The 21,441-nt window shown below is 30.2% G+C and overlaps 1 protein-coding gene and 1 long non-coding RNA gene across 2 annotated transcripts; both read right to left on the bottom strand.

Moving 5' to 3' along the window:
- Nucleotides 1-6,813: 6,813 nt before the first annotated feature.
- Nucleotides 6,814-9,174, bottom strand: LOC144554449 (uncharacterized). The gene is made up of 5 exons (XM_078302768.1): nucleotides 9,040-9,174; nucleotides 8,488-8,558; nucleotides 8,292-8,397; nucleotides 7,697-7,829; nucleotides 6,814-7,150 (listed from the first exon to the last, which is right to left on the bottom strand). The coding sequence occupies exons 1-5, from the start codon at nucleotides 9,114-9,116 to the stop codon at nucleotides 6,986-6,988; spliced, it is 552 nt and encodes a 183-aa protein (XP_078158894.1). The 5' UTR covers nucleotides 9,117-9,174; the 3' UTR covers nucleotides 6,814-6,985.
- Nucleotides 9,175-16,541: 7,367 nt separating this feature from the next.
- LOC144554450 (uncharacterized) lies at nucleotides 16,542-17,282 on the bottom strand. The gene is made up of 3 exons (XR_013511612.1): nucleotides 17,257-17,282; nucleotides 16,667-16,737; nucleotides 16,542-16,576 (listed from the first exon to the last, which is right to left on the bottom strand). It is a non-coding gene; the product is annotated as an uncharacterized LOC144554450 (long non-coding RNA).
- Between the last annotated feature and the right edge of the window lie 4,159 nt (nucleotides 17,283-21,441).

The following is a 21,441-nucleotide window of genomic DNA, read 5'->3' as shown; positions in this document are numbered from 1 at the left end:
AAACTTCAAAATTATTACATATTTGTAAAATACTCACTTTATTCTTTATTAAAAGCATAAAATGCTTGTCGGACTCAAATTTGAATCCGAAGAGTTCCTCAACCGTCTGATCTGTGCGTATCACATTAAGATCTGTGTGTGTTGCTTCAATATTCATCCGTGTTCGCTTTAAGATTTGTGTTGACCTAGTGCATGAATCTCAAAGCAATTATGATCCGTGCGCATCACATTGAGATCTGTTCATGTTGTTTCAATATCCGTGCTGTTAGCTTTAAGATTCTACTGATCTAGTGCGCATTGATCTTAAAGTAGTTTAGATGGTAGAGAAACTCTTCAGATTCAAATTTGAGTTTTATGGACATTTTATATTTTTAATAAAGAGTAAAATGAATATTTTATAAATTTAGAATGAATTTTAATATAAACGATAATAAAATGGATAAATTTATAAGTTTTAAAAGTTTAGAGGAAGAAATACGTAATTGTGAGGTTTTGAGGGGTATACATGAAATCCCCCTAATTAAAAAAGAAAAAGAAGATGAGGAGACAGCTGTCGCCGGAAAGGGATCTTTCCAATTTGCATATGATAAATTCATTCCTATATTCATCAGATCCATTGATCTGCTTCAAGATTCGCGTTCCCGTTTAATAATATATTCCCACACGAATTTTAATGTCAATCTAACGGATACGATCGTATGTTGTATTGAATTTGGTACGGTATCCATCGAACATTGATTTAGCCTCGAAGAGTTTCTCTGACTTTTGGCTTTCTCTGACTAACAAGATCTCCAGTACTTATGAAAAAGAGAGATCAATCCCTCGAACTAATGAGGAGAAACGGAGAGAACTGTAGTTTAAAATGGAGAGACCTTGGTATACTGGTTTTAAAATAGTTTCCAAGATATTTAGTTGAGCTGAAAGCCAAATCAACATCATAATTAATTATTGTTCTTAGGAACTTAGTTTAATCAAAGTATTATTAAATTAATTTTGAATAGAATTGATTAAGTCTTGAACCAGAAAAATAATAATGGAAGGATTCAAAACCCGAAAATTATAGCAAAGGAATCTTGAACTATTTTAGATCAAACCAATAGTAAAATATAATTTAGATGACTTTATTACTAAGATTATTTTAATAAATTATCATATATAGATCGGTTCAGTTTGATGATAGCGATACAAGATAGCACTAAAAATAACAATTCAACATTTTTCGAAAAATAATAATAACATATTGGGCAAAGCTTTGCTTGCTAGATAAATTAATTAACTGAGTTAATTTTTTAAGTTAAAATATACAAAATAAAAAAAATTAGCATAGAGTTTGATAATTACAACCATAATTTTAGCATTCAGATTCATTATTTTATAAGCGCCAATAATGGCAGCTATTCAAAATTTTAATTTTAGCAGCACAAAATTGATTTACACTATAGTAGGTGTTGTGCAAATTTAAAATTTAATTTACACACTTTTATTTGTGAGTTTGCATATATTTGGACCGTCTGATATGATTTTTATTTAATCCTAAATCTAAACATGAATAAACCATAATTATGTAATAAATAATTCATTTTTGTATTTGAGGAAGCGCAAATCTGATGTTGTTTCTTTACGCTGTACTTTTTTGTGTCACGTAAGTAATTAACTCTACAATTAATATAGTTAATAACTCTAAAGAACCGCAAATAATCTACGGTTCCTTAGAAATGATAGCAGACTACGTGACCAATTGTGCATTGTTGTAGCACGCTAAGGAACTGTATCAAATATAGAGCATTCCAAAAAAAAGAAAAAAAATACTTATTTAAATTAAGTGTATAAAATAAATGATATTGAATGAGTCAAAACATTAACATCAAAATAGAAACGAGATATGACATGATGGAAACCCACCCAACAACACATTCCCTCACACACATTTGGGATTTTGTTATTTGATGGGGGCTACAATTGACTCATTCAAAGGCTCACAATTCTATCTATCTATCTATCTATATATTCTTTCTTTTTTTTTTCAATTTTCTTTCTAAAATATATGTGGTTCTCACTTGCAAGCAAGTTCTCAATAGAAGACAAAAAAAATAAAGAAAGGAAAAAATAGTCTCCAACTCTCATATCATTGGTAAAGAGATATTTCATTTTTCTTTTTAATGCATGGGGTATAAGTTAATTGTAGTGTACATTTATTTAAATTTTATGACGTATGTAACTTAAATGATATATGAGGAGGGATTGGATGACATCTTTTTTTTATGACATCGGATGATACCGTGCATTTTCAAAGTCCAAACAGTCAATCCAAACCGTTCAACTTGATAGATATGACAAAATGTGCTTGCAGATCAAATTTTACATTTTTCTGAATTTTTTTACTATTTATTAAGGTGGGTACAAAAATTCAACGGTCTGAATATAGCGATTTTGTTAAATACTTAATAAATAGTAAAAAATTTCAGAAAAATGTAAAATTTGATCTGCAAGCATATTTTAATATATCCATCAAGTTGAACGGTTTGGATCGACTATTTGGACTTTGAAAACTTTGAAAATGCACGATGTCATTTGATGTCACCAAAAAAGGGTGTCATCCGATCCCTCCTCATGATATATATATATATATATATATATATATATATATATTTAAAATATCAATTACAAAAATTAAGTTGTAGATGTGTTATTAATTATTTAAATAAATTATGTATCATATTTGGATCAATTTGAAAAAAAAAATTAGTCTTCTAAAAAAAAAATTAATGATGGAGTTGTTTTATGATGAATGACTAATTTCAAATTGATTTAGCACGCCTTATCTAAATAAATAATTGAAAACACATCTGCAATTTTATTTTTTTATTTAAATAATATTTTCTAATGTATGTATTATAAAGATTATATGTGCGTTAGAATTACACACATAAGTAAAATTTAAGAATAAAACTCCGTTAGCTTTCAAATTTGTTTCTTTTTCTTTAATTTCTTTCATCAGAAGAAGTTCGAAGCATATCTAACAAAAAAAAAAAATAATAAAACTTATACTTACGCAAAAAAAAAAAGTTCCAGAAAAAAAATAAAACCCTGAATTATCGTACACAAATTCCTATTACAAATCACTCTCAAAACAACTCACATTAAATTTTATTATTTACAAAACCTACGTCAGCATATTAATCCGAGGCTAGTGAGGAAAAAAAGAGACTAAATCTTTCTATAAATTAAAAGTTTAAAAATTTGTATATTAAATTTTATAATTTTTATAGACATAAATACTTTTCGGTCCGCTTAATAAAATTATAATATTTTAGATTATTTTTTTGGCTGAAAACCCGTAGACAGTTCTATTGATAGAAAAAAGTTACGAAGTAGCTATTACATAAGAATGGACAACCAATATCTGTGAGAAATATACAGCTAAACAAAACAAAAAATGCACAGGCGTATGTGTATCCTGAGGATGTAAATTGATCATCCTTGCTTAATTAGCATGATAGGAGCCTAGCGAATAGCGATGATAGTCACAGTATTCTAGTACCATCAAATTCACAACTCTAAATCTCAAATTAGTATTCCGGTCATAATATTCTAGATTATTCATAACTATAAATCCCAAATTCTAGTACCGTCATGAAATGACAGAAATATTATGAAATTGGGACTTCAACAAAAAAAAAAAAAAAAAAAAAAGGAACTTGACAAATGTCATAATTTCATGGGTTTACACCGAAAGTGGCCATCTCAAATTCCACTTTGATGTCACCTTGTTTTTTAATACAAAATCATGCAACACCTTTTTCTTTGAATATTTATACAATATATAAAAGCAAAAGGAAAAGGATCTTTCAAAACCGTGTTGTGCTAATTAAAAATGGCCAATATTTGACCAAGTCTTAGGATATATATATAGGTGATGTGATATTGCCTCTATAATTCCATTTGTTGATTACAAGGTATAAGATATAAAGCAACCAATAAAATCTTATAGACTTGGTCGCACATTTATGGGCGGCTATTATGTGTATCTATCAACTAAACTTTTTATTCTAATTTCTATACTATTTACTTTAATCAATAATAATGATTTGTTTTCTTTAAATTACTGAGATTAATTATGAAAAAAAACGTTGCATGAAGTTGGTAGTCTATTTTTACCTTTGGGCAAGCTATTGCTTGTTGGACCATAGTAACGAGATTCGTGAATAATTAGTAAATTATTTGTGAATTATTCGCATTTGATTCGTTGGTGAAACATTCCGTGTATTATTCGGTAGACCTTAATTATTCACGAATTTTATAAATTATTCACAAATTTTATAGATTATATCTGAATTATTCCCTGAATCAAAGAACTTTCTAGTATGTAGATCTCTAATCCGGACTCAACATATAATTCTAAATTATACTCGAATTACAAATTTTTGACCCCTAAAAATCTTTTCCGAATCATTAAGTTGTCACTGTGATTGGGACCCACAACCTCATTTTTTTTCTTAATTTAAATTCCATCATAATATTTTCTTAATGATTAATTTCAAATTAATCTTTGATTAAATTATTATAACATGGCTTATACGGTTTCAGAAAAAAAAAACAATAATGACATTACATGTTATCAGATTAAAATCTTACAGTCGTTCATTTTTTTTTTTTTTAAAGATTTCTTCGTAAGTTCAGTTATTAGATTTTGATCCAACGGCTCATAGACAATTCCATAATTTATAGTAACCGCAAATAAAAATTATAACAGGACCACAATTTAAAATAATCTTTGTAGAACTGGGTCAGGAGACTAACTAGTCATTAATTAGACTAAACCAGCTTGGATTATCTTGATTTTTTGTGAAGACCAAAGTTGTGAAAAAATATACTAAAATAAATAAATATATATCAAATCTTTTTCTAAATAATTTGTTAAATCTTTTTTTTATTGTTATGAAGAATTTGCAAAAATACACTATCATGAATAATTTTTAGATGTTAAATTTTCAAATTATTAATTCACATGAAAATAAAATCGAAAAGTGATAATTTTCTATGTGTTCATAGATAGAATTAATATAATATAGATCACATATAACAATTTTATTTCCATATATAATTTCTACAATTTTTGTTATTAGAAAATTAAAATATGAAAGCATGATGGAAATCCAAAAAATGAAGGTATTTAGATTTGTGATACTGATATGTGACATTATTAGATAAAAATATTGATAATGTTGTTTTCACTTCAAGCAGCACACAAACAATAACATTAGTAAAAAAAAATATTACAACTTGTAAATCTAAAACATCGTTGTAAATATCTCTATCGTAAAAACACATGTAGAGAGCAACAATACAATTTGGATTCAGTAAAGGTGTAACGCGGTATAATACCTGACCACAAAAATAAAAATAAAATTTAAAAAAACTAAAATGGTGAAGTGGAAGTTTGTGCTCTTTACCAAACAAAACATGTGTGTCCCATAGAGTTTCCCAGTCATTTTACATAGTATAGAAGGTTGAATGCTGCTATGACATGATTGGCATTTTATGGAGCTTATCTTTTAAACAAATTATAAAAAGAAAATAGCAAAATTTTGATTTGACCCTTCTTCATTCATCACATAATGGAGGGGTCCAATAGATATAATATTAAATGAAAATTACTGATTAAAATCCATTTTCTTTACAACCATCATAATAAAATTTTATTTTCATGTCCAATAATATATCAAGGAATGACTTGTGTGCATGTTTTACAACTCAATACATGATCTAGTCATATAATTAAAGGCCGATCTAAAAAAATTAAATTGGGAGGCTGAAACGTAAAAAAGTTCATGGCTCGCTCAAGTTCGGTTCAAAAACGAATGAGCCACAAGCCACTTTATTTGCTTGATTTCTAATGTTAGTTCGCTCATGGCTCGCTCGTTTTCAAAACGAGGAAGCCATGAGCTATGTCTAACTCGGCTTAACTCAGCTCGTTGCCAGGTTTGAAAACGAGTGAGCCACAAGCTACTAGCTCGGCTTAGCTCAGCTCGTTACCAGCCCTAATATATGACAATTGGATTTAAAAAACAAGTTTTCATAATCACAAAATGAAACTATAACAACTAAGCTACAAGAATATATTTAGGACTTTATGAAGAGACCAAACTATATAAAAAAAAAAAATTCAATTAAATTTCAATAACATACATGATTAAAAATTGAAATTTTCAAATCAGGCTAAGTATTGTAAATTCGCTCCTGTTTACAATGGTCTAACATTGAAACCTTAATTGCATTTTATCAAGTCAAAGAAGGGGATTTAGAGAAGGAATATATTTACAACACTGACAACTGATATTTGCAATGTATTATTTATTATTTAAATATGTTATGTGTCAATTTAATACGTCTGAATCACTTAACAATCGATTGTAATGTTGATAATAACAAAAAATCAATAAACTTTCAATTTTTTTTTATGGATGGTCAATCAGTTTGCAAATTGAAATAATATTTTTTATAAGACCTATATCTTTCATTTTAGTTATTGTGTCAATTGTCATAGTTCTCAATGAGTTTTCAAGATAACCCATCCAATCAAATTACACTTAAATTGTATATAAATTTAATAGATATAATATTTATCTTTCCAAAAACAAACTTATAACTTAATTTTTGGTGATGAAAATTTTTCATCTCTCAAGTTATAATTTGGAGGGTAACAAATTTCTTCAAAATTTGGTAATACAAAGAACCAAACAACACACATATCTCATAATTACTAAAAATACATCAGCATGGTATATATATATTTATTGTAAAACTAAAAAATGAACAAACCATGCGCGGCATTATGCGCATTTAAATGAAATAAAGATGTTAAAATAAAGAAACATCGTAAGCAGCAAACAATAACCAACTAATTTTGCATATGAGGAAAAAGAAAAAGAAAATATAATAACATTTCCATGATGCAATGTAGTTGCTAAATTTGCACAAAGACCTAGAGGTCTCGAACCTTGATTTTAATGTCAGATGCATCGAGATCGAGAGATTGTTTTGGGCTAGCAGGGGGTTTGAATTTTTGTACCAGTAATTTGAAGCACGGAAAGGAGACAAAATAGGTGGTACCAAAGAGGAAAGGAGATGCCACAAACCAACCTATTAACTGTCAAAAAGAATAATTACATAAGAGGTGAAGCTATGGTATTATGCATTGCGTCTATTGGTCTGTTCTACAGATCAATATCTCTATTTTTAAAGTTCCAATAGCTGATCTGAACAGTTCAGCATGATCTCCATATGAAAATATACTTGAAGATCAAATTTGACATTTTTTAGAATTTTTTTACTATTCTTTTAGATAGGTTGAAAGTCATTTGATTTAAAGATTCTAGACCATTCAAAAGTAGTGATTTTCTATCTATCCAATAAAAAGGGTAAAATTTTTCTAAAAGAATGTAAAATATAGTGTGCAAGTACATTTTCATATGTAAATCACATTGAACGGTACATATTAACTATTTGAGCTTTGAAAACAAAAATGTTGATTCGTAGTACGAACCAATCTGTGCTATGCATAGTACCATAGCCTCAATCATTACATACAATCATTCAGTATGTAGCCGAATCTTTTACTAAATAAATTTGAAAAATCATTCGGTATGTAGCAGATAGTTGGTTAAATATGGTACCGAAAGTTTTGTTCACGTACCGCATGAAGTACAGCAAGTAGTAGTTCACTAGAAGCTTGACCAGTAGCTACCAGTTTCAAAGCATCTTTTGTCAATGGAAAGTGGGCCCCACCTGATATGCTCTCCCCCAATCTCAGAAATGGTATCACCAGACTTCCCAAAACAAATTAAGTAAAAGAAGTAAAAGCTAGATTATATTAGAATGGGAAGAAAATAGACAAATGGTATCAGCTAAATAATTTTTGGAGAAATGTATTTCTTGAAATTCAAATTTCAAAGAACCTGTTCATTATTATAAACTCTCTCTTTCTCAATCCTATGTTAATTTCTCTAAACTTCTAGCCCAAAATAGTTACACTTGATCAGTTTTTTTTTTCCCATATGCATTTAAATTGGGTGTTGTTGTAAATACCAATAGTTGTAGACACTAAATAAAAGGCTGCACAAAGCGTTTCCTTTTTTCCATGCCTTCCTGGATAAATAATACTGTATTGGAAGCGTTATTCAGGTACCAGTTGTTTGGTACCGACTCTTGTAAGAATAGTATGATTTTGTAATGAAATCGGCGGTAGTACCACTATTTAAAGAAAATATACTGTAGAGGAAGCAAATAACCTTAATTCAAGGGGGGTAACAACAAAATTCACAAGCATGATAGTTGGAGCATGGCACCGTTCTCTAAGTATAGCTATTGCCACAGCACAAAGGAACACTGTCACCCCTGATTTCAAATTTAATCAATTATTTTCAAATTTTTGTGTGAATCCAAAATTAAAGAAAGGTAGAAGAGAATTAAATTAAAAAAAGGTACCAAAAATAGGGAAAACACCCAATGCAATTCCAACTGCAGTAGAAAATGCCAATTGCCTGGGCTCAGCTCCCCTAAATATTAAAAAATTAACAGCATTTAATATATTTTATATGTGATAAAATAGGCAAGTTAACAATGGAAAACCATCTCCTGTACCAGTATATTCTGGTACAGAATCTGACAAACAAGAATATCATGAAAAAGATTGCTTTTACAGGTTTCTTTTTCATTTATTTTTCTTTTTATAGAAATTAATAGCATTCAATATTTTTGATATGTGATAAATAGGCAAGGTAACAAAAGAAAACCACCTTTACCTGTACCAGTATATTGTTGTACTGGTACAGAATCTGACAGGCAAGAATTTCATGAGAAATATTTGGATTTACTGGTTTCTTTGTCATTTCTTTCTTTTTTAGAAGAAACAGAAATAAATTAGAAGAAACAGAAATAAAAGTTACAAAAGGTTGAACTGAACCTGCATTATATTACGCAAAGGTACAATCTTTCCAATTATTCAAGAAAACACAGAAATTTGAGGAATTGAAATACTTTTTGAGGATCTGGAGCAGTGGGTCGGCGATTTTCTTGTGCAGCCATGACATCAAACTGAGCTTCCAGATCGGCATTTGTACAGAAAACCTCGAAAATTCGAAAAAAAAATCACAATGACACCTTCGCTCCTGATTGCTTCTTCTCCATCTCACCTCCTCTCCATGTCTCGCTCCAGTGAAGGAATTCGTATCCTCTGAGTTTAAATTTTAACTCAGATTTTGAGTTTAGATCTCGACCGTCCGATTTAAATCCACACGAATATTAAAGACACGTGCATTGGTCGGATTCAGATCGGACGGTCCATAGATGAACTTGAACGGTGCGTTAATGCCAATCTGTGTCGCTTCAGTGAAGTGCAATAAATACGCTTCATTTTTTTTTTTTCCTCATAAAAAAAAAGAAGTGCAATAAATGCCAGATCTAGCTAGAGTACGAATCTCCTGAAGTAACCCAATCTTTTACTTTAGATCAAGACTGTCCGATCAAAATCAGTGACAGATCGGACGTTCCATATTCAAATATAAAATTTGAGTTACTTTAGGGAATCTGGATTTATCTACCTCTTGTCTTCTCTTTGCTCTTGGAAGGATTGCACTGTCGGTCGGTGTCAGTATCGTAATTAAATTCAGAAGTCAACAGAAAACTGGAGAAGTGGAGATGCAAATTGCAAATAGATAAAATAGATGGACTGTTGGGCCGGCCCAAATAATTGGTCAGGTCTAGTTGGATCGGATTGTCTTGATAATGAAAACATAACAACTGAATAGATGAGATTGGTTCTTTCCAAAGTCATGCATGAATGGTGAATGTGGTTTTGAAGCATGAATGATGAATGTGGTTTGTGTACAAAGTCATGCAAAAGTCATTTGGCTCTGCAGTTTTGGGTATAAATTTATGAAATTTTGTTTTGTGTAAAAATAAAATTTTAGATAGCAAGTTTATATAAATTTGAGTTTTGTAATTTATTACATTATTGTCATTTAGTAAATATCAAAAGTGGTTGATAAATATTATAATAAAATAAGTATTAATCTAAGATATGGGAGCAAATTGATTTGAATTAATTAAAATAAATATTGATTAAAATATATATTAAGAGTCCCAATAGTTTGTACATTTAAATTGAACAAAAAAGTAAAATTTAATTTATTTATTAATCAATTTGAACGGTTTCAACTGCTTCATATCATCAATAAAGATGTGCAGGGCATCTTAAGATAATGTTCAACAAAATCATAATATCTTGGGTTCCTATGCCTCACAATTATAAACCAAATCGTGCCGCTCGAGTAATGGAACCTGTTAAATCCAAACAAAATGGAGTAAGGTGACTCATTATCAAACTCTTTGAGAAAATCATCTAATATCTTAAGGAGGCTTAAGACACTTAAAATAAGTTTCACCACACTCGATTCCATTCTGAAAACGTATCTCAAATTGGAGCACAATTGTGCCATATTTGAATGATATCGGTTTCTTCAACCCATTAACAATTGCATACCTTTTTTTTGTCTGAGAAGCTAGTAGGCCATACCTTCTTTTTGTCTGAGAAGCTAGTAGGCCATAGTCTTAATGCCATTACTTTTCAATTATTTCCATATACATGTAAAATTTGAATTAATTAAATAAAACACAACTATTTTTATTTTTTATATGAAAACTTAAGCTAATCTATTGCTGTAAATTAAGATAACAAATAAGAAATATAACAAAAACCATTATTTAGTTTTGCAAATTATAATAATAGAAATGAGATATATCTTAAATTTAGCACCTCTGTAATCCTCCTTGGAAGATACAATCCATCTTCCTTCAAAGTTGTATTCAAATGACTCATAAGATAATTATTTCCAAAAAATCGACAATTTGATTGGTTAATACACCAATACAAGATCCACACAAACTAATTAATTTTTGATTAATTGATTAATACACACATTTCTCTTACTCCACTGTTATCCATTAATTTCTTCATATACACTAAAATGACAGAATTATTTAATTAATTCAATTAATAAATGCAACAAATGGATTTATTGAGCATGCCACTACTTTCAAATATAAAAGGAAAGCACCAACATATGAAATGAATAAATAAAATAAGTAAAGAACTCAAGTCTTTGACTCACCACCATAAAAAATTACGATGCATTGCGCAACATATATATTTCACAATAAGTACTATTCCTGCACAAATTATATATATATATATATATATAGAGTAAGGCTTGGGTGCTATGGATAGCATAGCGGCCTACGATGCTACGGCTTAATATTCGAGTTTTTAAAATTCTAACGGTCGATCCGAACCGTTCATTTTGTTCTCCATATTAATAAGTGTTTGGAGACCAAATTTTACATTTTTTGAAAATTTTTTACTATTTTTTTAGATAGGTAGAAAATCAAATATCTGAATGGTGCAGAATTTTTTAGATCAAGTGATTTTCTACCTAGCTAAACAAATAGTAAAAAATTTCCAAAAAATGTAAAATTTGGTCTCCAAACACATATTAATATGGAGAACATGATGAACGGTTCGGATCGACTGTTAGAATTTTAAAAACTCGAATATTGAGCCGTAGCACCATAGGCCTCTATGCTATCCATAGCACCCAAGCCTTACTCTATATATATATATATATATATATATATATCAGATTCACATATGTTATAATTAATACCCGATTCACATAATTGTTTTTTGTTTGGGAAAATAAATTTAGAGCCTTCGATGCATATATCATGTCCATAATATTAATCAACCTATCTCTTTAAAAAATAGTAAAAACTTAAATTGTCATAGTACATGTTAGCACTGCACAATTCTTTTAATAATATCTCACTATTTATATTTTTATCCAACTAATTTTATCTATGTATCCTCATTTATTTTGATCAGATAATTCACATATGATGCTTCGCTGTTTTTATTTAAAAGGATACATATTTCCTATGCTTATGTAGGTGATATATATGTAAGTCTTGAAATAATACAAATTATCTTATGTTCCACTGGATGAATTATCACACAATTAATCATGTCATTTCTCATTATTTTCCGCAAAATTTGTTGAAATATAAAATTTATTTATAAAATTATCTCATTAAAAAAATTTGACCTTTTTATATCCAATGAAGCCCGAGAATAAGTTTAGTTAAAGCAAAATTGAGATCATAATATAAATTCTAAACTATAGTTAGGCACCAAAAATATCTTGCTTTGGTATTAAAATGAGCACATGGGCCTGTTTGAAATATCCTACATGTCAGAATATTTTAGATCATAATTAATAGTTAGTTAATGAAATTAAATATGAATTAAAATATATTGGGTTGAACTAAATATGGACCAAAATTCTCTCTCTGATCGATCTGATCTGATCTGGCAGATGGATAATTGTTTCGGATTAGTGTGCAAACGAACTGTGCCATTGAGCAGGCTCAAACAAGCTGGTGCATAATGATTATAAATATATGTACTACAGTTCAGATTTTAGTTGATTCAATCACTTGTCCGAAATCACATAGAAAAAGGAAAGGAATACAGAAAAATCGAAGAACAATATTTTCGGTTTTATTGGTTTAGACCGAATTTATGTTATGTTTGAAATCACACCACTTTACAAATCGAGAGAGAAAAGTAGAAAGACAAGAGGTCATTGTCAGTTGACGCTAGCACTCCGATTCGTAATTGTTTGTCAATTTGTTCATGTAAATACTGGTAGAGACGTAACTATAGTTGTTGTTGCATGGATCCAACACAAGATATATGAAGTGAAGAAGATTATTACTAGATTTGAAATTTCTACTATGCGTTTAGTAATAGACTTTATATATATATTGGAATTAGTTTTTATACATGAATTATGATTTTCTAATAATAAACAAATCATGAAATGAATCAAATTATTGCAAAAAATAAGCTACCCGAAAACCCTAGCGGGCCTTCATTTGTTCCCACAAAAAAGTTGTTTATTTGACAAATGAAATTTTAAATAAGAGAATTCAATCATATATTTTGTCAATTATTTATAGTCACAAAAAATCAATACTCATGATTTAGTTAATTAATTTTGTAGAATCATCCTAGAACTTGAAATGGCCTTAATTTAAAACAAAAATTGCACAAGTTTCCTGTTTATTTTTTAATTAACTATAAAAATGAACGCTACTGTTTTGGTCAAAACATATAACATGGGTCATAATATGTTATAATTAATTATCTAATAATCCATCTAATGCCTTCATATGATGCCAAACTATGTTTAGAATTTTTTTTGCAGCTTGGTACCATATATAATTTAAAATTACTTCCGTCGTAATTAGATGGATTATAAAAACATAAAATGCATTATTTGAGCGAGCAAGACAATATTTGATTCTGGGATTTGTCGGATGACTATAAAAATCTTATATGCATCCTTTTAATTTTGTTTTGATAATCAGAGAAATTATCTTTGTTAATTGATCAAGTGAGTCCCAGAACTCAGCGATTTGACTTGGTCATTATCTTAGGCTAGCTATTCCCAAATCGATTGGACAAAATTGTTATACATAAACATAGAGGATACTCATGTGAACACACTGAATTTTTTTTTCTTGATTTGATGTCTATATTGAAATGTGCTTGGAGACCAAATTTTACAATTTTTTGAATTTTTTTACTATTTATTAAGCTATTTTGAAAATCGCTGATCCAACGGTGACTTTTGATTTTACTGTTTTGTTAAGTCACTGTTGGATTAACGATTTTCAAAGTGGCTTAATAAATAGTAAAAAAAATTCAGAAAAATGTAAAATTTGATCTCCAAGCACATTTTAATATAGATATCACATCTAACAGTTCAAATCGACAATTTGAATATTTAAAACGCAAAAATAACTTATAAATATATGCCCTCATATGCTTATGGAAGTAGAGTAGCCAAGCACTATATATATATATATATATATAGAGAGAGAGAGAGAGAGAGAGGTTGGCTACTCTATTTTATATTTTTCTGAATACTTTTACTATTAAGTATTTTACAAAATTGTTGATCCAACGGTGGCTGCTGATTTTACTGTTTTGTTAAGCCACCGTTGGATCAACAATTTTGTAAAATACTTAATAAATAGTAAAAAAATTCAGAAAAATGTAAAATTTGGTCTCCAAGCACATATTAATATGGAGAACAAGATGAGTCATTTGAATTTTGAAATTTAGATTTATGGTCCAATGCACAAACCCCTCCATGCATTGCAATGCACCATAGCCCATCTCTCTCTCTCTCTCTCTCTCTCTCTCTCTCTCTATCTCTATTCTATTATTAAGCACGTTGGGTGTCCGATCCGCCAACGGCTACGATTGAGAGATGAAACTTCGAATTTGATCTCAGCTCTCCAATTATATATTTTGTCTTCTTTTGATTAAATGCATCTGTTTTACGTATATAAGTCTAAATTTAGTTAAAAACATACCACCACATATGCTGCCACACGATACGTTACAATTAAAATTGAATAAATTCTGAAATTTAGCGATATATTTATCCGTTTCCTTATTTTTTTTGTTTCCATATTTCTCATCTTCAATTGAGAAAACTCCACCTTCCATTTTCTTATTTATTGTTTCTTTCTTCGTTTCTATACGGATCACAATGAAAATTATTTTTTTATTTCCTTATTTCTCTTTCTTTGTTTCTATACATATTGGTGTGGACAATTTAGAATATATTTCCGATATAGAATATATCAATGTGTGTGTGTGTGTGTGTTCTAAATTGGAAACAAAGAAGAGTATAAATTGGAATGTGTGTGTGAATATATATTTTTCTTATAATATGTGTGTGTGTGTGTGTATCCTATACATACATACGATAACACTTTTTATTTATGTTTTTTGATATCATATTATATATTGATATTGAATTGTTGTATGATATTTGATATTAGATTCGAATCAAGCTATTATTTGATATCATTGGTACTTAAAAACAAAAAAAAATTATCACATCATCAAATTGTTATCAGAGATCACGATTAAAGTTAATTAAAAATACAGAATCATATAAATTTTTCATTAACATGTGTTTTAATTTTTAGATAATTATTATTTTCATTGATATATTTGTTTCTTATAATATGTCCCCGTTGCAACGCACCATGTATGCACCATGTATGCACCTATACACCTATATATGCACCATGTATGTCCCCGTTGATATATTTGTTTCTCGAAGCCATCTGCACCATGTATGCACCTATATATAGGTTGATCGTATCATTTTTACAATATATTGTTGTGGGTAATTAATGTAATTTCATACATAGTTTATTCTGACTTATGTTTAATTATATATATATATATATATAGAGTTAGGCTGGGGTGCTATGGATAGCATAGTGGCCTCCCGTGCTACGGCTCAATATTCAAGTTTTCAAAATCCAAACGGTCGATCTGAACCGTTCATTGTTTAATCCATATTGAAATGTGCTTGGAGACCAAATTTTACATTTTTTTGGAATTTTTTTGCTATTTATTAAGATGGTTTCAAAATCGCTGTTTTTATTAAAATTCTGCACCACTGGAAAACAGCAGTTTCAAAAATGCTTAATAAATAGTAAAACAATTCCAAAAAATGTAAAATTTGGTCTCCAAGCACATTTCAATATGGATTAAACAATGAACGGTTCGGATCGACCGTTTAGATTTTGAAAACTTGAATATTGAGCCGTAGCACGGGAGGCCACTATGCTATCCATAGCACCCCAGCCTAACTATATATATATATATATATATAATTAAACATAAGTCAGAATAAACTATGTATGAAATTACATTAATTACCCACAACAATATATTGTAAAAATGATACGATCAACCTATATATAGGTGCATACATGGTGCAGATGGCTTCGAGAAGGTGAACATCCTTAATCTTGTGAAGTAAAGCAGTAATCTCCTCCACGGTAGGTCGGGTACTAGAATTCCTGACATTGATGTTTAGGAGGGGTAAAGAGGTCCACAGGTTGTTTCACCTCTTCGCCAGCACGCACGTACGCACCGCCTCATCGGTCTCGAGCAGCCCTAAGATTTTGAGTAGTATATTGTCAAACAAAGTATTATGTAGTTGCTCATTATTATAAACTCTCTCTCTCTCTCAATCCTATACTAATTTCTCTAAACTTCTAGCCCAAACTAGTTACACTTTATCAGTTTTTTTTCCATATGGGCGTTGTTGTAAACAACAATAGTTGTAGATACTAAATCCAAGGCTGCACAAAGCGTTTCCTTTTTTCCATGCCTTCCTGGATAAATAATACTGTATTGGAAGTGTTATTCAGGTACCAGTTGTTTGATACCGACTCTTGTAAGAACAATATGATTTTGTAAAGAAATCGGTGGTAATACCACTATTTAAAGAAAATATACTATAGAGGAAGCAAATATCCTTAATTCAAGGGGGGTAACAACAAAATTCGCAAGCATGATGGTTGGAGCATGGCACCATTCTCTAAGTTACTGCCACAGCACAAAGGAACACTGTCACCTCTGATTTCAAATTTAATCAATTATTTTCAAATTTTTGTGTGAATCCAAAATTAAAGAAAGGTAGAAGAGAATTAAATTAAAAAAAGGTACCAAAAATAGGGAAAACACCCAATGCAATTCCAACTGCAGTAGAAAATGCCAATTGCCTGGGCTCAGCTCCCCTAAATATTAAAAAATTAACAGCATTTAATATATTTTATATGTGATAAAATAGGCAAGTTAACAATGGAAAACCATCTCCTGTACCAGTATATTCTGGTACAGAATCTGACAAACAAGAATATCATGAAAAAGATTGCTTTTACAGGTTTCTTTTTCATTTATTTTTCTTTTTATAGAAATTAATAGCATTCAATATTTTTCATATGTGATAAATAGGCAAGGTAACAAAAGAAAACCACCTTTACCTGTACCAGTATATTGTTGTACTGGTACAGAATCTGACAGACAAGAATTTCGTGAAAAATATTTGCGTTTACTGGTTTCTTTGTCATTTCTTTCTTTTTTTTGAAGAAACAGAAATAAAAGAAATAAAAGTTACAAAAGGTTGAACTGAAGCTGCATTATTTTACGCAAAGGTACAAGCTTTCCAATTATTCTATGAAGATGCAATCGAAAAAAAGAGAGGATAAATGGACATATTACTCAAGAAAACACAGCAATTTGAGGAATTAAATTACTTTTTGAGAATCTGGAGTAGTGGGTCTAGAGCTAAAGTCAAACGTTGCCTTAATGCAGAGGATCGAACTCCTCTGTGTTGCTCTAGTGAAGTGCCATAAATGCCAGATCTAACTCGGATTTGGTTCTCCTCAAGTAACCAAATCTTTTACTCTATATATGGACTGTTCGATCAAATCCCATGGTAGATCGCACGGTTCAGATTTAAACATAAAATTTGAGGTACTTTAGGGTTATGAATTTATCTACCTCTTGTCTTTCTCTTTGCTCTCGGAAGTCGGAAGAATAGCACTGTCGGTCAGTGTCAGTATCGCAATTAAATTCAAAAGTCAACAGAAACGGGGAGATGTAAATAGATAAAATAGATGGACTGATGGGCCGGCCCAAATAATTGGTCAGGTCTAGTTGGACCGGATTGTCTTGATAATGAAAACATAATAACTGAATAGATGAGATTGGTTCTTTCCAAATGACCGATTTACCCTTCATTGGGTTTTGAAGCATGAATGGTAAATGTGGTTTGTGTATAAAGTCATGCAAAAGTCATTCGGCTCTGCAGTTTTGGGTATAAATTTATGAAATTTTGTTTTGTATGAAAATGAAATTTTAGATAGCCAGTTTATATGAATTTGAGTTTTGTAATTTATTATATTTTTGTCATTTAGTAAATATCAAAAATGAGTTTGACAAATATAATATCGGTGTCATTTCAGCATATAACATCAACTCTAAAACCTATCAAATCGACTTTGAATGACTAATTCAAAATGTTCAAACCGATTTACATTATGAGTGATGCGTTTACATAATTTTTTTTTTTTTATATTTTCGAGTTATTTGAGTGTCAAATCAAGTGGCAAAAATATTGAAAAATTAATGTATTAAAATTAATTTAAAAACTCACACATTTGACCGCTTGACTTAATACTAAATAAATTCGAAAAATTATAAATTTTGCATGTAAACACACAACTAATGAAGTAGCTAGATCGGTTTGAACGTTTGGATTTACCGTTTGAAGTCGATTTGATCGGTTTTAGAGTTGCTGTTATATTGGTTGAACTGACACTAACGATATACTAGCCAAACTCTAATGTAAGATATGGGAGAGAAAATTGATTTGAATTAATTAAAATATATAATTAGAGTCCTAATAGTTTGTATATTTAAATCTAACAAAAATATAAAATTTGATTTACTCACTCATCAATCTTCAGTTCATATTTGACAATTATCACAATAAACATATGAAACTAGGTTATTTGCATTGTGGTTCTATACCTGATATATATATATTTTTTTTTTGAAATCGTACCTGATCCAAATTCAAGAACATCATAATAGGTTTTAAAAGCAGTGTAACTAACGTTTATATCGAAACATTCCTTTCTATATTGCTTACAAAACATACACTATCTTTTTCGCTATTATTAGGTAAAATATATAAGATAATCAGTCTGACTCGTTCTGTTATAAAAATGTTCATATTACATAATTAAGCTTTTATTCAATTTTGGTGCAACCACACACTTAAAATAAAATTAATATCAAATAAAAATAAAATAAAATTGTTATAATTTTTTATTTGTGTATATATAAAATTATTATAATTATATTTAACGGTTTCAGTATTAACATATGAGTTTTAAATTTAAAATTGTTTAATTTTTGTAAAATGGATGCATTTTGGAGACATCAAAATAAAGTCATTAAACTCTTCTCATCAATTTTACAATTAAAACAAAGATAATACGTTGAAATTATCTCTTTCTTAATTTTTTTCTCATTTTAGATCGATCGATCTAAAAAAAAAAGTTACTACAATTTAGTTAAATTATCATATAGCTAGAAAACTAACAAAAATAAATCAGCACAATGTGAATTAATTAGTTTCTATGTTTATATTTTCACACTAAAATTGAAAGAATGGTTGACTATTTGAACATACAAAATATATGTTTACATCTATGCCTATATTTCTATTTTCTTTGCTTGTTTTGCTGGCAAAATAATTAGCCACTATATATCCGTAAACATGACAAAATTCGGATCCTAAAGTATCTGAATTTTTAAATTTAGAAAATTCAGATCATCCAGGCTCGAGATAAAATGCATGAGACACTTTAATATTCATGTCAAAATATAAATCGGATAATCCGGATTCAAACTTAAAAATGTAAGTTAATTTAGGGAACTAAATTCATATACCTCTCACCTTTCTCTTTCCTCTCGGAAATGTAGCACCATCGGTTGGTATCGGTTCGTAATAAAATTCCAAAGTTAGGACAAAATTGTAGATACAAAAGGATAACTAAATAGATGGTTGGGCCAGCCAAATGACCGGTCTGGTCTAGAGATGAGATTGCCTAGTGTATTGCTAAGGGGCATGGGCCGGGCAAAACCAGTCACGGGCATGGGTAGGCAAGGGCACGGGTGTCACGGGTAAACGGGTACCACGGGCCAGGTATCACGGGTATTTTTTTCAAAAACCTTGCCCTGCCCATTTCATACCCGTGCCTGTTACGGGGGGCAGGGCGGTCTGATGTGAATTATGCAATGCAAGTAATAAATCCTAAATTGCACTCAATTTGGTTGCAAGTGTACAACCTTATCGAGGAGTACTTAGGGATCGTCTCCACAGGGACAAGTCGGAATTTCAAGTCTAACCTAATCAATTTAATTTAGTAAAAGAAAATAAGAGGAATTCGTTTGTTTTTAGGATGGTTTGGTTGTGATTAAATTGAATTAAACTAAAGTCTTAAAGCTGAATTCGGTTTATAACAAGTATGAGAAAGTAGGGTTTCTTAGGGTTCCTATCTACTAGTGTTATGACTAATTGGTTTATTAAATTTGTTCTTTTAGTTATGAAGGCACAGTTGGGTGTTGTAGGTACAAAGGGATATCTCTATATTAATACCATCTTTAAATTAGAATAAACATCACCTCTCCGTACTTGGCTACCCTAATCTAAAGTCATTAAGTTCTTACTGTCCCAATAAATCTAGAAAACTATCTTTCACCTCTTGGTACTTGGCACAATTCTCTAAACTATTAGGTAAAGCCCGTATAAGACAAGCGTCACCTCTCGGTACTTAGCCTATCAAATACCCTATTCCTTATGGTCTGGACCTAATATTCAATTTCTCAATTGCAAATACCAAATCCTAGGATTTCATGTGATTTCGATTAAGTCCTCACAATCAATTAAAATAAAGAATAGATCACAACAAAGAACAAGAATATATAAAATAAAACCAACTAAATCATAACAAAAGTTTCAAGTACAACCCTAATCTACCATAGAAAAGCCTTTAGCCAGTCATGGCTAAAGCACAAATCAAAAGAATAAAAGAGTTCCAAAGGAAAGAAAACAATAAAACCGATTGATCAATGATCTCTTCTTCCTTCTTCTCTCTTCTAGCTTTTCCTTGCTCTTCCTTGTTGAAACCCTAAAAATTATGCCTAAAAAACGTCACTAATATGTTCTACAAGTTCCCTTTTTATAGCCCCCTCTAAAACCTAAAAATAGATCTCCAAAAATAGCAAATTCGGGCTCTGAACCGCCTTATTGCGGGCCACAATAACTGTGCTGGAATGAAAGGGGAGGTCATTACGGGCCGCAATGTACTGTAGCAGTTAACAGACTGCGCAGAAAAATTCTGAAGAGGTCCTTGCGGGCCGCAATACATACCTTTTATATTCTCAGGTTGTAGATCTTCTCGTTAGCTTTCCAAAAAGTGGTCACAAGCCTAAATCGGAGTTACGAGTCAAAAGTTATGGCCGTTTTAAGTTCAGACTCTATTTTTGGCTGACTGCTACAGTGCGTTGCGGTCCGCAATGAGTTCGGATTTTTTTCTGACCAGCGTGCGGCTGCATCAAGATCCGTGTTTTCGCACGAATTTTGATGCATGGCTTATTATATCTTTTTAAAATTGGCGCGCATCCAGAAATCTATCTAAGTACTTAGTTCGGCCGTATCACAATCTGTGCGTACGCACTAATCATTTTTCTTCGTTTTTCTTCATTTTTCTTCATTTCCTACAAATTAAAACCGAGGAAACGCAGTAACTTGATTCTTTTGGACATTTCTAACCTAATTAAACCTAATTTAAACTAATTTAATCAAAACTTGGCTTAATTTACATACCTAACCCTAGGTTTAAATAGATACAATCTTGGCTTATCAC

This window comes from Carex rostrata, chromosome 5 (genome assembly GCF_964058835.1).
Source record: "Carex rostrata chromosome 5, lpCarRost1.2, whole genome shotgun sequence".
Taxonomy (NCBI): Eukaryota; Viridiplantae; Streptophyta; class Magnoliopsida; order Poales; family Cyperaceae; genus Carex; species Carex rostrata.
Note: the sequence above shows the minus strand (reverse complement) of the source record. Positions and strands in the feature narration are given on the sequence as shown.